Here is a 15,345-nt window from a genome sequence, read left to right as displayed (position 1 = left end):
CTTTAAAACATTTTATTATTTAATTTGTTTTTTACATTCATTCTTAAATTGTTTAAACTTTCTACTAAATATGTTGCATAATTTCAAGGCTATTTTTTTTTATAAATCATAATTTTTATGTTTTTTTTTTTTATAAATCTTGGGTAAAAGGAAATTTATGTTTTTAAAAAAAAAAATATATTAAATAATAATATATGTTAGTATTATATTTTTTTGTAAAAAGCAGATTTGCCGTTCATGTTAATAAATAAAATAAGTATTCTTAATATTATTTTATATAAATATATATTTCAACCATATAGATATCTATCATACAGGATTACAATTATTTAAAAACAGTGTATTGAAAACTTTGGAATAAAACCCCCGTTGATCTTTTATTATAATAAGTTCTAACCCTTTTCTCTTACATCACATCACGTTACATACTTTAATATTGTTATTTTTAATTAAATGTCTTGACTGAAAGTTTTATTACTGCCAATATTGCTTTCATATTTTTTTTAACTACATTTTTTTTAATTATTCACTTACATGGCTTTTACAAAATTTAAAAACTACTTGATGTATTTGCTATTTTTTCTTTTTTCTCAGCTATGCTTGACATGTTTTTATACTTTTAAACTTCTTTTAATAACTTTTAGAATTGCTTCTAAAAATAATATATTACCTTTCTTACTATAATGTGTCATTAGTTTTGAAGATGTTTTTTAAATTATCGTAAATTTATTGTCTTTTATTTCTTTTCATGTTTTTTTTGGAATCCCTTAAAATATGTATATAAATATATATATGTATATATATTTATATATATGTATATGTTTATCCCCTTTGAAAATGTTTTTTTTGGATTAGAGCATGTTTTTTTATTCTTCTTTATTTTGATTATTACCTTTTATTACTTTTGTATTATATTATTTCCATTTATGTAAATGTGTTAGTAGTAGTTAAACTTTTTTACTTTGATTTTAATTTTTAAACTACTCTCATTATTTTTTTCCTTCTTTTTTGCACTTATATGCACAAAAATAGTTTATTGATAACCATAGATCATAGAATTAAGATTGTATATAATGAAAATATACCTAATATGGAAACTTCACTGGTCCATTAGAATTAAGTCTAACTGTATATATTATAAAACTATGTAATTATAAAATAATATTTAATGAAATATTTGATAAATATACAAAAAATAGGCAAAAAACCGGGTATTGGTGCGCTCCTAAGCCAAATTGTATCGCAAAAAAACAACTAAAAAAGAATTATTGGGTTTGCATTTATAGTGCGCATGGTTTGAGAAGTAGGTTGGGGCGTGCCATTATCAATCGCGCGCTAATATCCAACTCTCCCCTACAAACATAAACTGGCATCACGTACTGTGCACATGCAAGTACATGTTTGTAATATAAACCCCCCAATATGCCAATATACATCCAGAAACTATCCCAAGTAATTAACTTCATAAATATTTTTTAAAAGAGTTTAATGTGCATTTAAATATGTCTACATTACCATAGAGATCACTTTGTGTAATTTAAGCAGGTAGGTGCGTCTAATAAACTAATTCAAGGTAAAATTGTGTCACAGTTTGGTACATAAAAAAAAGGATTTTAATCTGGTACAACAAAGAGAACAGTATAATTTTAATTTGTTTAGGAGACAGATTTAAGACTTAATATATATTTATAAAATAATTAATTTTAATTTTAATGTTAATTTTACATTTTGTTTAGAGAATTTACCCCTAAATGTCTCTCGTCGGCGATTGAGAACGTACACAACATTATATCTTCCAACCTTTAATAATAATATGACGCACTTTAATGCATTATTACGAATGTTAATATTGTATAATAATGTTGAAAGTAATGCTGATATTGATATCTTTAACGATACATTAAATAATTATAGGAAAACTGTGACGCAATTTATAAATCAAATAGTCTCTTATGTTAGTTAGGTTAAATAATCTGTAATAATCTGTTAGTAATACTTTATTGCAACAACTCTTATTACACTTATAGAATAAAACGAAGCTAGCTAATTAAAAAAATCTATTATAAACTTTTTTTTCTTTATTTGTGCATGCTGTTTTCACATTTAATTGATGAACAATATTTTGATATTGATTATTGATTATTATACCAATGTCACATGTATTGTTTATTGTTTGTGAACCGTCATAAATAAAATAAAATAAATAAATAAATAAAAACTATTATTTTGCAGTAGATACAGCAAATCAACCATATCATTTAGAATTTTGAAAATAATAATTTAATCACACTTGCACAGTTTTTTGTTGTTGTATTATTTAAATTAAATAAAGATTCACAGAAATTATTATGAATATTATCAAAATGACATTATATCAAATACTATTTCTATCAAAAAAATATAAGTAAATTTTTGTTCATAATTACTTGCCGACTTTTCTATGTCAGCAGATTTAAAGTTTAGTTAATTTAAGTTTAGTTCAGTATATTCTTATCAATAGATTTATTGAATCACTTAAACGTCAAAAAATTATAACGATTTCATACAATTCAACAATGACTCAATCAAACCTAACAAACGAATAAATTTGAATCAACAACACAAATTAAATCAACAAACTAAAATCAACAATTACGAATCGAATGTCAAGCGGTCTTGTTCTGCAAATAGCCTGAGCTTGGCAAAATGTTTAAATTTTTTTGTTGGCAAAGACTGAATTTTAAGAGGTACCTTGTTGTAGAATCGTATACAGTTTGAGACAAAAGAATCAATATTTTTTTGTAGTCTAATAGTGGGCACAACTAGCATATCTTTATTTCTCGTGTTGAACCTATAAAAATCTCTATTCCTCTTAAAATCATAAAAATTTTTATGTACATAGATCAAGTTTTCATAAATATATTGACATGTGACTGTCAATGTATTGATTTTTTTAAACTTTTTTTTTAAATTAAAAAAAAATAAAATTATCGGGTTGTGGTCCCATGGCTAGTGTCTCGGACTCACGGACCAAAGGTCCGTGGTTCGAATCTCACTCTACCCCAACTTGATTTCATTTTATAATAGTGAGTTATTTACAACTCGTTGAAAATGGCCTTCAAAATTAAATATTTGGGTAAATCATAGGAACGCAATTTTTTTTATTTTTTTTAAACTTATCTCTAAGCAATTCTCTGGAACTTATAATGTAAAATGCTCGAACAACTCTCTTCGGCAGCACAAAAACAGAATCAATATCTGCAGCATTTGCCCACAGCAGTATACCGTAAGACACAACGCCGTGGAAGTAACTGACATTGACTAACCTAGCTATTTCTGCATCAGTAAGATGTCGAATCTTTTTGAAACACTTTGAGCACCCGCCAAATACACACAGAATTAACCCTGTGCCGGCCCATTTTTGTGAAATTTTATGCTTTGTGAAGGGTTTTTAAAAGTGTCATAATTATGAAAATACTAGGTTTAATCAATTGAAACTTCTCAGATTTAAATGAAATAATTAATTAAGTAAATTTTGTATCATGGTTTTGCCAACATTCGCCTTTATGGAGAGCCACATTGCGCATTGCAATGCTCGCATATATACAGGGCCTCACTCCTTTATTGTGCTTTGTATTCCGAAGCCATGTAAACACGTTATTATAAAAACCATCAGTTGTATCCCGGTCCAGTGTTTTCACGTAGTTTACCAGCAGCGAAAAAATACTAATAAAAGGCACTAGATGTCAATAAAATGCCCTTTTTTAGACAGCTGTTAAACCACGGGACTGAGACAACGCGTGGTTATATAATCACGCGTTTACACGGCTCCGGGATACAAAGTGTTAACAGCGTAGGCTGCCGAACTAAGTCTGTTCGATAAACCAGCTATATGTTAACTTCATTGAAACCAAGAATCTAGTTTTATGCCCAAAAATACAGTAGTATCCACAAGATCCATTTTTTTGTCTTAAGGTTTGATATTAAACATAGTTCGTTTGACATTGCAAGACCCATAAATCACACTAATATGAAAATCCCAAAATTTATTTTCACCACATCAGTTGCACGAAAAAAAAACAACTTAAAAAAACGTTATGATATGACGCATGCTATTTACTTTATTTATTTATATTTATTTATGATTACCTATTCATATATTTATTACAGCAATTTACATTTAGTTATATACACAATAGGTTTAATGAGAAGTAAAAGCATACATACATACTTTTTGTTTTTGCTGGGGACTCGTCTAAACTGCCTAACTAGTTAAGGATAGTTTCCCTGCTTTAAGACAGCTAATGTATATTTTTAGAATCTGTTATTTTTCTCATACTTATCATCCACTTCAATTTCTTTTTAAAACAATTATAAGAAGCTATCTTTTGTGTAATCACTAGGTTGAAGGTGTCCGGTGGGATTTGCATGTTAGTGTCCTGAAAAAGAATAGGAAAAATACATAATGACGTAGAAAAACCAACGAGTTGTTGACTACAAATATTTAATAGCATTATTTAAAATGAATACTATTCACCGAATAAGGAAGTTCAGTGCTACGAGAAATTTGTTTTTTTTCCTACGCGTGGTAACTAATTTAAACTACGTCACTAGTTCTTCTGAATCAACCAATGATAGTTTTATGATGGATTTCTGATTTCTAGGACGCTTACTCACCGATCAGGACAACTGAATGAGGAAATCTTGTGACGTCACGCGCGAAGTAATTTAAAAATTACAAAACTTTAACAAATCATAGCGATGATAATACGATACATAATAATATTTTTTAAAAAGGCTTACTTTGATAGTCTTTTAGCAAATACACAATTTTTACAGTATAACAAATAGTACTAAAGCCTATATTCAGACACAAAACTGATATGATGGTGAGATAATAACATTCTACTGTTCAAGTTATTCTCAGCATATGAGTTTAGAATGTACTTTCCTCGTCTCGAGTTTTGATTCTGAATGGGGGCATAAGTGTATGTAATTCTAAAATTCATAAAAGTCCCTTAAAATGCACATACTGATGGAAATAACAAGAAATTTTTATGCTTCCCTGGTGTATGGAGCTACATTTGACATTTATACATTTTTCAGTGTGCTGAAATGAAAACTTTCCATTGTCTGAATAATCCTGAAAATGGGGAGCTTTCAGGCGCGCCAGTTATTTCGTGGTACTTTCAGGACTTTTATGCCTCACGTTTTGAATTAGAACGATTCAACTGGATTACACTCGTAGCGGCAGTATCCACAAAGAAATATACCAATTGATTTTATCAAATAGAAATTTTACATTTCAACAAATTTGGAATGAATTGATATTACAACAAGCTATTTAACTGGGAAATGTAATTTTCTAAACAATTTTAAATTGATAAGGGTCTATGAAATACTATCGACACAAAAAATCCTACTTATTTGTAGAATAAAAAATATTTTTAAATTTTGAATTCCCACGAAAACGGCCCATTGCATTAGCCGCGCCCCTAATACGTCACGATTCGTGTAAATTTAGAACTTTATTTGTGACCGTTTAGATTTAAATAGAACATTGAAACGAATCTTAAGGTTACAATTATCAAGGCCAAACATGTCGCATTTTTGTAGGGACACATTTTTTTTTTTTTTTTAAACATTATGTATGAAAACGTTTTCCCAAAATATACACATAGTTTTAAAAATACAGTATTTTTTTCTAAATCGGTTTCATTTATTTTTATCGATATTCTAGTATGTGATATTCCCTATAATATACCCTAAAAGAAAAAATGTTGAAGAAATAGTGCGCAGATTTTTATGTCTCGACTTTAAAAATAAATATTCATTTCTTCTTAACCAGCCAATGGCAAGTCATAAGTCTAGTAAATGCATTGACTCCCACATTTCCTTCTCTAAAATGGTCACCATCTTTGTTGTTATTTGTGAATCTAATTTAGTTTAACTACTCAATAACTTATAACTGTAATACATAAGTATTTGGCTTCTAAGATGTGCGATTTGGCTGTGATCGTGCTCAATCACACGTGTTTTTTTAATGGCCATTAAAATACCTTAACCAACACGTATCCATAAGATTTTTTTATCGCGTCAGTAATTACCGACAAGTGCGGCCATTGTGATTGAGCTACAGAGGTTATCCTTTATCAGTCACATCGATGATTAGAAGTGAGTCTTGAAGATGTCAAGGTTCATTATACGCATTTTGAGGGATTTAAAAAATATTTTCGTAATTTAAATTTTATTATTATTTTTTGTAAAGAACATTCTAGAATACAATTCGATCTTAGATCTTTGTTTTGCATCGTTGGTTTTCTTTGAGAAGAGTGCAAATTATGTTTTCGACACATACATTAATTTTAACTTACGAATTAGTAATGAATTAAAAAAAACGTTAACTTATTATTTTATTAAAAACACTAAATATACTCAAACTAAGGGCAGAAAATAATGAGGCATTTATTTTATTTAAAATTGTAAATTTATTCAGTTTATTTTTCAGTTCAGTGCTGAATAAATCAGCATTTATTGTAAAGCATAGTATTATTATGATCTGTTTGCTAAACAGTAGAGAAGGTAAAAAATATACAAATAAGCTAGTTTCAAGTAAAAATTAAGATATTTTTAAGTAAAATTAAAGTATAAGCAAACATATTGGACACTGTCTATTCTCACTAAGTATAGTTAATACCTGTTCTGAGGTAAACAGCATTTTTTGAGGAGTATTAAATACATCAAATTTTTTTTAGAGATATCTTTAGATAATTAATACAAAATTGAATAATTAATACAAATATGATAATCTTTAAAAAAATATGGAACTAAAAAATCTGAAAACTGTCGAAGGATACGTAACTGAAAAAAAATATGAAAATGAAAAAGTATTAATAATTGTTGAAACGGCCGGAATAATTGTATCTCATAAATTTTAAGGTACTTTAACACGTGAAAATGACTATTAAAATATTTTTGTGGCATTAAAAGCAAAAACTAAAATTTTCGTTTTATGTTTTTTTACTCAAATTCAGTGGTGACAAAATGATATCAATGCTATTTCTGAAAACCTTAAAAACAATACGGCACAAGTACGCGAAGTTAAAATTGTGTTTCTGTTTTTGCAAAAAAATATGTAAGTCAGTAAAAAAGAGCATGTTTTTGTGTAACTGCTCTTATGTAAAATTGAGTTTTTTGAGTTGTGCCAGTATTATTCCCGGGATGCGATATGTACAAAAGTAAATGAGTTAAGGTAATGCAGGTAAACGTTTTAAATATTTTTTCATCGTTATTGTTTTTTCTCCCTTTTTCAATCGTATTTTTATAACTATGTAAGATTAAAGAAATCTATTAAAAATAATTAATTGTAAAATGCTGTTAGGTAGGTTTATATCTCATCCTCGTAGGTAGGTACTTTGATACTACACACAAGCGTAGAAGTGAAAATCCTGGATTCTGTATTCTCGTTTATTGTGAACTGTTGACTCTAGCCAATGACTCCAGAAGAGACTATTGTGGGACAATATTGCCAGAACGTATGCGTATGCAAATACTGTAGTCATGTCATTTACGCCAATCAACACACCCACACCTCTTATATAAAATGAATGCGCGAAGTGAAACGGCCGTCACTCGAAATGATGGAATATATAATTAAAACAAAAAAATACATTTTTCAAATATTCAAAGTAATATGGAGTTCTACAAGTTAACCATTTAAAAAACAAAATATATAAAATAAGTGCACTTACCTGTTTGGTTAGAATAATGACCGCCAGAATATACAAGTTGAGAAGTAGCCCCAAAGCGGAGACTGCTGTCAAGACAATACTGAGAGTCAGGGGTACCATCCCGAATAGGACAATATTCTTCCAGGACGTTATTTTATTCTTGAATTCCTTTAGGAGACCTTTGTTCCTCGATTAAAGATATCATCCTCAAGGAGCATGGGCCATATAAATATATTCGATTTTTTGCTCTTCATTTTACGCTTAGATTTTTTCAACTACATAGTATTTTAATGGTTCTTGTAAATATTTATTGTTTATCTTACAATTATATGGAATGTTTGGCTACTCATTTAATTTAATTCCTGTATAATTTTCGGTAATTAGATATGTCATTACTTTTAAGAGTACTTTATACAAACGTTTCAATGACCATTTGTGAACTTTTAGTTCAATGTTTTTGATTAAGTCTACGTATTGTAGTTTTTCTGCAAACTTTCTTGGCTTTCTGAAACAAAAAAGAATTTTTTTTAGAAAAAAAAATCTAATTTAATACAGTCTATAGTTGTGTGCACGTCGCAAAAAGGTTTTCATAATTCATAGGCACGTGCTAACACAAACAAATATTGTATGTTTAATCAACAGTCTTTTGAGAATGTCCAAATGATCGCAGAAAAGCCTGGACTTCACTCTTTAGGGATCCCTAGTCAAGATTAAAAATAATTGCAAGTTGCATTTGTCATGTTTTTTTCAAAATCCTCTTTGGTGTATATAAATTAAATAAAATTAACTAAACAATGCCAATGGTGTCCATTTAATATATCTTTTGTTTATAGTGATTGAATTGTTGATTATAATTTTATTTCATTAAATAAAAAAAGTTATCAAACAAAAAAGGTGCTGACTAAATACAAAAAACTCCTAGTCTGTACCGGAAATAATTTATTTTACTGAAACAGTCAAATATAATATATTTTTTAAAAATCTCCCTTTTAAGAAAGGGAACAAAACTTTCATAAAATTCGTATAGCGTTAAGCGGTCTCACTTTTCTTCATACAAACGTATTCCCGTATTTTCTCCCTGGATTATGGTAGTTAAGCAATGTTTTTTTTACACACAAAATATATTTACTATTGGCGTGTCCAATTTTTTTGTTTATTTATAATTTGTTTATTATAGGAACTAGAATCATCCAAAAAACCGTTAAAAGAGCCCAGGTTTATCTGCTGTCTTTGGACGTATGATATAAAAATATAATAACTATTTATACTATTATAATAATATTTTTAAAAAACGTAAAATATGTCTTCACAGAAAATTTTATTTCAATACTCTTTCTAAAAAAAAACTAAATTGGTTCAGTTTTAAGATGCGCAAACGGGACAAATAAAAGCCGATTTTGTCGATTTCAGTCCAACGCGACGTGCAGTTGAGTTTTTAGCACAGTATCGGGGAGGTATTTGCGAGAATGTGTCAGAAAAACAATGTTTAAATACGTATTTATCAAAAATGACTGGCATCGCATATCCTTTTAAGACGCTAACAATATTATAGCCTTCCCTTCAAAATACTGTTGGTCTGGTATTGTATGTTTCATATAAATTTATTAGCGAGCGTACACCGGTAATTGACTGCTAATGGCATCTATCGGTTTTAGAGGAAAACTTAAGTACACACCACCCTTCTACCAATTTGTTACTGCCTGGTATATTAATTAGTGCCAGGTATGCACAGAGTAATACAGTAGTGACTTTTCGTTAGGTTGCGAGGCATATATAAAAACATAAATCCTCGCCATCATACCCGTTACATTGATTTATTTAAACACTTTATATAGGTAAACAGTTTAAATACATATGCATAAAGGTGTATAAATATTGCCTTAAGGCAATTTCTTCCTACCTACCCAAGCCATTTAATTTGAGAAAATCAGTGGTTTATGAACACATTGCTGGCTTATTAAAATTTCATTATAAAACAAAATATTGATATTCTCGTAGACATATTTTTTTAAGAAGTAAAAATTGACTAAATACTTAGACAATGCTATGAAGAGAGGAAGGGGTAAGGAGAGAAGGAAAGAGGGAGGAAAAGGAAAAACTGAAATATTCAGGAAGTGATATTTCATACGTGATTTGAATGGAAATAAAGAAAGGACGTCTCTAAAATTAGTGAATAGGTATTCCATAAAAGAGTAGCTACTACTGTGAAGGAGAAGGCAAAAAAAATTGAGCGGTGAATGGTGATGCATAGAGTACTGTATTAGAACCTTAAGTGCAGCACAACATGTTTCGTGAAGACGCGATTTTTTGAAGTCTTCGATGTTTGCGATTTTCGTAACAGTTGTAAAACGTCCGTTTCTGGATTACTCAACTAATTTGTGGAACATTATGCCATAGGTATACTTCATTCGAATCATTAATAACCCCTGCTTTATTTGTAAGTAACAATAAGTTTTCATATAAATCATTCTAGTGTGCCGACAAACACAAGCGAAATTTAAATGTTTACTTGGTTCTCCGACCGGTACTAACACATTTATATAGGGTTATGAAATATTCGAATGAACTGTACATGCACGAGAGACTATCACTACTTCTCACTTCTGTTAACTATACTTCATAGTCCTGTCGCACCTATATACCCCTGTGAAAAATTCAACGCTTATCAGTTCATGGTTAATCTCTTTGTTCTAATTCTCAAAGCACCCTCTTATAACCCCCTCCCCCCCCACAATTCATCTTTCTTTTCTAACTCATACAGTGTCTATGCGGCTCGACTGTGGAATCATATCCCGTCCACTATCGATGTTTCTACAATATCTCTGTTTAAATCACGTTTGAAGAAACATCTCCTTTCTCTTTCTTAATCAATCCACTTTTCCTCTTTCATCTTTATTCCCTTTTTCCACTGAGAAAAAGTATTGATTTAGGGTGATTGACAAACAAATATTATTATTTATATTTTGTACATCTTTCATTTTTCTTTTTTTTTTTATTGAATACGTTTTGTAAATTTCATTATGTAAACAAAACTTTTTTTATCCATTAGTGGGAAAAAATTGTCATTTGGCAATAAACCCGCTCATGTACAATTTATGTTTTGTACGAAAATTAAAATATGTTTTATTATTTTATACACATTTAATAAAACATAGATTCGTGGTTTAGTGAAACATTTATTTTTGTCCAGGAAGATATTTGTAAAACACAGTTTCGGATAGCATAAAACTCGTATTTAAACGAAATATAGAGGTTCAAATAATGTGTAAAGCGACCACTCAAACCAGCCAATGAAGGGTAAATTCACAGAAACATGGTTTTCCTCTCTGTTCCAATACGCGTCGATTGTAAAAAATATTTAATTGTTAAATTAAGTCATTTCCTATCTAAGAAAAAAAACATAGTTCCATCATATTAAGTTATCATGTATTATGTATTTTACCCTCAAAGTAATAATGCGTAACCTAGAGAGAAGCCCTGATCACTATGTTTCATAGAACGCAAGCGATGTTGGTTTGTTGGTTAGCAACCAATTGGTGGCCATTTTGTTTTATTTGACAACATAAACATAACGGTTCGATACATATTCGATCGGATGCTTTTGTAGCTGTGCTTGGCTTTGTTTGTAAATAACCTTGATATTTACGTTATAATAAATAAAAATCGACTATGGTGAATAGCAGTATGTTGGATTGCAGCAGTAGGAGCGTCAAATGTGTTAAAGGAGTCAATTTTCACAGGTAATTGATTCCGAATATTTTCCCATGATTTACATTGATTTTAGGCATTTATTGTCCCGACGCGTGTATGAATAAATGAATAAAAAAAATTTAAAAAACATGTATTTTCCGTTTTATAAAATAAATATAGGTGAATTATTGAAAAAAATAGATCGGAATAACGCTGCAATGATAAATACACAGGTACTTATTTAAAAGTAATTACAATGCAAATTAATATCCATTTGGCAATTCTCAACCTGAGTACGGCCCATTGTTTTGCAGCGAACTGTAGCTAACTTAATACCCAATAGTCATCGAATGGTTTTCCTACGTTTGGGCTCCTCTCTAGGTACGTATTATTACTCTGAGCATAAAGCAAACATTAATCAGTGTAACTAGGTAACCATTTTGTAAACACACAAAAAAATATCGCCGAAAGTAGCTGGGTATTTTGGTCTTTTATTGGATAATACGAGGTGTGGCAGAAAAGTAATGAGACAGATTTTTTATTTACAAAAGTTTTTTTTTTTTTCAAACATCAATTTTATCCCCTTTAAAGTAGTTCCCTTGGGCAACTGCACACCGATGGAGACGTTGTTCCCACTGTTGGTAGCAGCGCTGTAAGTATTCAACCGGTATGGTCTTTAGCATGTCCGTTACACTCTTTTAAATATTTTCTAAAGTCCCGAAATGACGTCCTTTGAGGACATTTTTCAGTTTAGGGAAAAGGAAAAAGTCACAGGGACTGAAGTCATGTTATAATTGCTAGGGAACCACAGGAATACCTATAGAGGTCAAAAATTATGTTATGGAGAGGGCAGTGTGACATGGGGCGTTGTCATGATGGAGCATCCATTTGCCTGAAATGTCTGGTTTCACGCGAATGACCCTTTTTCTGAGCCTTTCAAGGACGTCTTTATTAAAAATGTTTACAGTTTGTCCTGGAGGAACAATATTTTTTTATGGACAATTCCCCTTCTGTCAAAAAAACAAATCAGCATCAATTTGATTTTCGATTTGCTCATTCGAGCTTTCTTTGGTCGAGGAGAGTTTGCAGTGTGCCATTCCTCACTTTGTCTATTGGTCTCAGGATCGTATTAAAAAATCCATGATTTATCACCTGTGATCACACGACTTAAGAAATCTTGCTCATTAGCGATTCTGTCAAGAAGATCAAGACACTTGTTTTTTCGAATCTCCTTCTGCTCAATTGTGAGGTTTTTCGGCACCATCTTGGCACAAATCTTTCTCATGTGAAAATGTTCAGTCAAAATTTGATGAACGGTAAAACGGTTTAAATTTAATTGTTTACTCAAAATTCTTAATGTTAACCGACGCGCGACGGTCTGATCTTACAAGAGTGTTCACACGTTCGATGTTTTCGTCGATTTTCGAAGTTAAAGGCCTCCCTGAACGATGTTCATCTTCAACGTGTTCTCTGCCTTCCAAAAATGATTTGTGCCATCAAAAACCTGTGCTCGGGATAAAGAATACTCCCCATAGACCTGTTTTAACTTTTCAAACGTCACATTAGCCGATTCTCCAAGCTTAACACAAAATTTAATGGCACAACCTTGCTCCAAATTACGCTGTTCTATTTTGCGTGACACACAACCAAAACACAACTTCACTAATAGCAGCCACAAAAATTACGTGGTTAACGTAAGAAGTTAAAACTCGCACTGGGCTATGGGAGGTTACTGATACACGTGCTCTATAAAGGGCAACAACGCAGTGTTGCCAGATCGCTTGCAGAGTTGCCAGTCTCATTACTTTTCTGCCACACCTTGTTTGTCTACTATGTTATTAAAAATCAATAATTTTTACTTTTATTAGTGTTTGCCTCCTAGTCAATTATTTTTTGAATTAAAGCTATCTATAAAAAAAAATCGTCTAATTTGAGTAGGTCAAAGTTAACAAGGTTAAACATAGTTGATTATTGAAGATTACGACCTTAGATTGCATTTTGATCGGGTAAAAATAGGTTTTAAAAATGACAGATTTTTTACTTGAAATTTTTATAAACGGCTTTAATTTACCGTTTATATTATACCAAATGAAAAATTTGAAAAGGTAAATATGTGCGCGGTTTATAATTTTTTAATTTTTTTTTTATTTACAAATCTATATGACACAAAATATTTTACGTTGAATTACATTCCCAGGAGTTACAACAACTCAATTCGGGACATAAATAATATTAGCATTTAGAAAATAACACATATCGAGTTTCTTTCGAAAATAAAAATTGAGTTTTCTATTGGTCTTTATAAATTGGTTATATTTTTTACGAATATTTTAGTTTTTTATTGTTTATTATGTTAATTATAATGAGGTTGATTAGATTAATTACGTTTTTTTAATTGTTATTATTATGTCAACTTTATTGAATAGCTAATCTTAGGCATGTTTCACATTTTGTAAAATGTTTCCCTCGGCACGGGACACCCTAGTGAGGGAACATTATTCTGTACAAAAAAAGAATACAAACAATGTAAAAGTATAAATAAATATAGTAAATAAATTTAAAAAAAAAAGGGTTTTGAGTTTTTTACCGTAACGTTAGGATTTATATCAACTTTGAATTACACGCTTTACTAATTATATCACAAAGTAATGAAATAAAAAGAAAATGTGTGAGAGAAGTAAGATAATGTTTCTAGTTTGCAGACGACATACTTAAAACATTGTTGATTAAGCCGACTGGTCAAGCATGTGTAGTACATATTTCATAAGAAACACGAGTCCATAATTGATGTAAGGTAAACTCTAAGCTCTCATGCAAATAATGGATAGAATGGTGAGGAAGCTCGGTGGTTTTTCACACATTTATTTTGTTAATAGACCATCGAACTAAGCCAAAAATATTTTTATTTTAATTTAACGTATCGTATTATCAACGTTACGATTTTTTGATAATTTAAAGTTTTTTTAATTACTGCGCTTGTGATGGCACAACTTCTAGCTGTTGAGTTCTGCTGATTAGTGAATTAGCTTCCAAGAACCCGGAAATATATTACAACATCATTGGTTGATTAACAAATTACAACAGGGATGGAGAATACCTTAAATAAGGGAATATGGAAGTCTAGGCATTTACAGAGCTTATGACCTGTCATTGGCTGGTTTAAGTGGCCACTTTACAGGTAAGGTATTCTCCATCCCTGTTGTAATTTGTTAATCTTAATGACTCCCGAGGAGGTGAAATCCAGTCTTCTGTCTACAAACATTTTGACAAGCTCAAATATTGTAATCATTGGTTAATTTTTAAGAACTTGTGACGTAGTTCAGAGCAGTTGATTTTTATTATTTTTTTTGGACGTATTCGAGAAACTTCGCCTTACAATTTAATACTCTAATTTTCAACCCGTGTAAGAAATTTTTTTATATTCAATTTTCCTTAACACTGAACTACCTCATTAGATGATAAAACACTAATGTTATTGCCAGTAGCTACATTGCCCGGGGCTCGCGGGGCCAAAGAGACCACGCTAGGGAGTAAGACTATTGGTAATGTTGCTGATGGAATGCATCTGCGGTATTGCACGGCATTTTATGAGTGACCCTACTAAAATTTGAGTCCTTTTACTTACTTTGATACCGAATATAATTGGTGGTGCTTGCGGGCCGCTGTTGGCCCGCGGGCCTTAGTTTGGAGATTGTTGTTATGTGCGATCTTACCCTAAAATTCAAACGCGGTATTTTAATGAAAAGAAAATAATTATTGAAGAATTTGAGGCACTGTATTGTTTGAGAAGGGAGAAAAGAATTTCCTAACAATTAAGTGATATCGGGATTTAATATAAATTCTAAGTTAAAAGCGAATTGGAAGTGTATTAGTCGTGATAACATTCCTTCTGAAGACAGCTTTGACAGTTTTGCGACGCGAAAGTTTTTCCTTCAAATAAGGGTGT

At 30.5% G+C, this 15,345-nt stretch overlaps 1 protein-coding gene across 1 annotated transcript in view; it reads right to left on the bottom strand.

Annotated features, from left to right (window-relative positions):
• The window catches only part of LOC148276622 (uncharacterized), a 248,787-nt gene that overhangs the window by 149,934 nt on the left and 83,508 nt on the right, over positions 1–15,345 (bottom strand). Inside the window, exon 2 of the mRNA XM_088234011.1 lies at positions 7,731–8,214. Coding sequence (XP_088090137.1) covers positions 7,731–7,829 — 99 coding nt within the window. The 5' untranslated portion in view covers positions 7,830–8,214. The remainder of the gene's footprint in view (positions 1–7,730; positions 8,215–15,345) is intronic.

The sequence above is a fragment of the Micrasema longulum genome, unplaced genomic scaffold (assembly GCF_059751315.1).
Source record: "Micrasema longulum isolate JH-2025_06_02 unplaced genomic scaffold, ASM5975131v1 h1tg001176l, whole genome shotgun sequence".
Taxonomy (NCBI): Eukaryota; Metazoa; Arthropoda; class Insecta; order Trichoptera; family Brachycentridae; genus Micrasema; species Micrasema longulum.
Note: the sequence above shows the minus strand (reverse complement) of the source record. Positions and strands in the feature narration are given on the sequence as shown.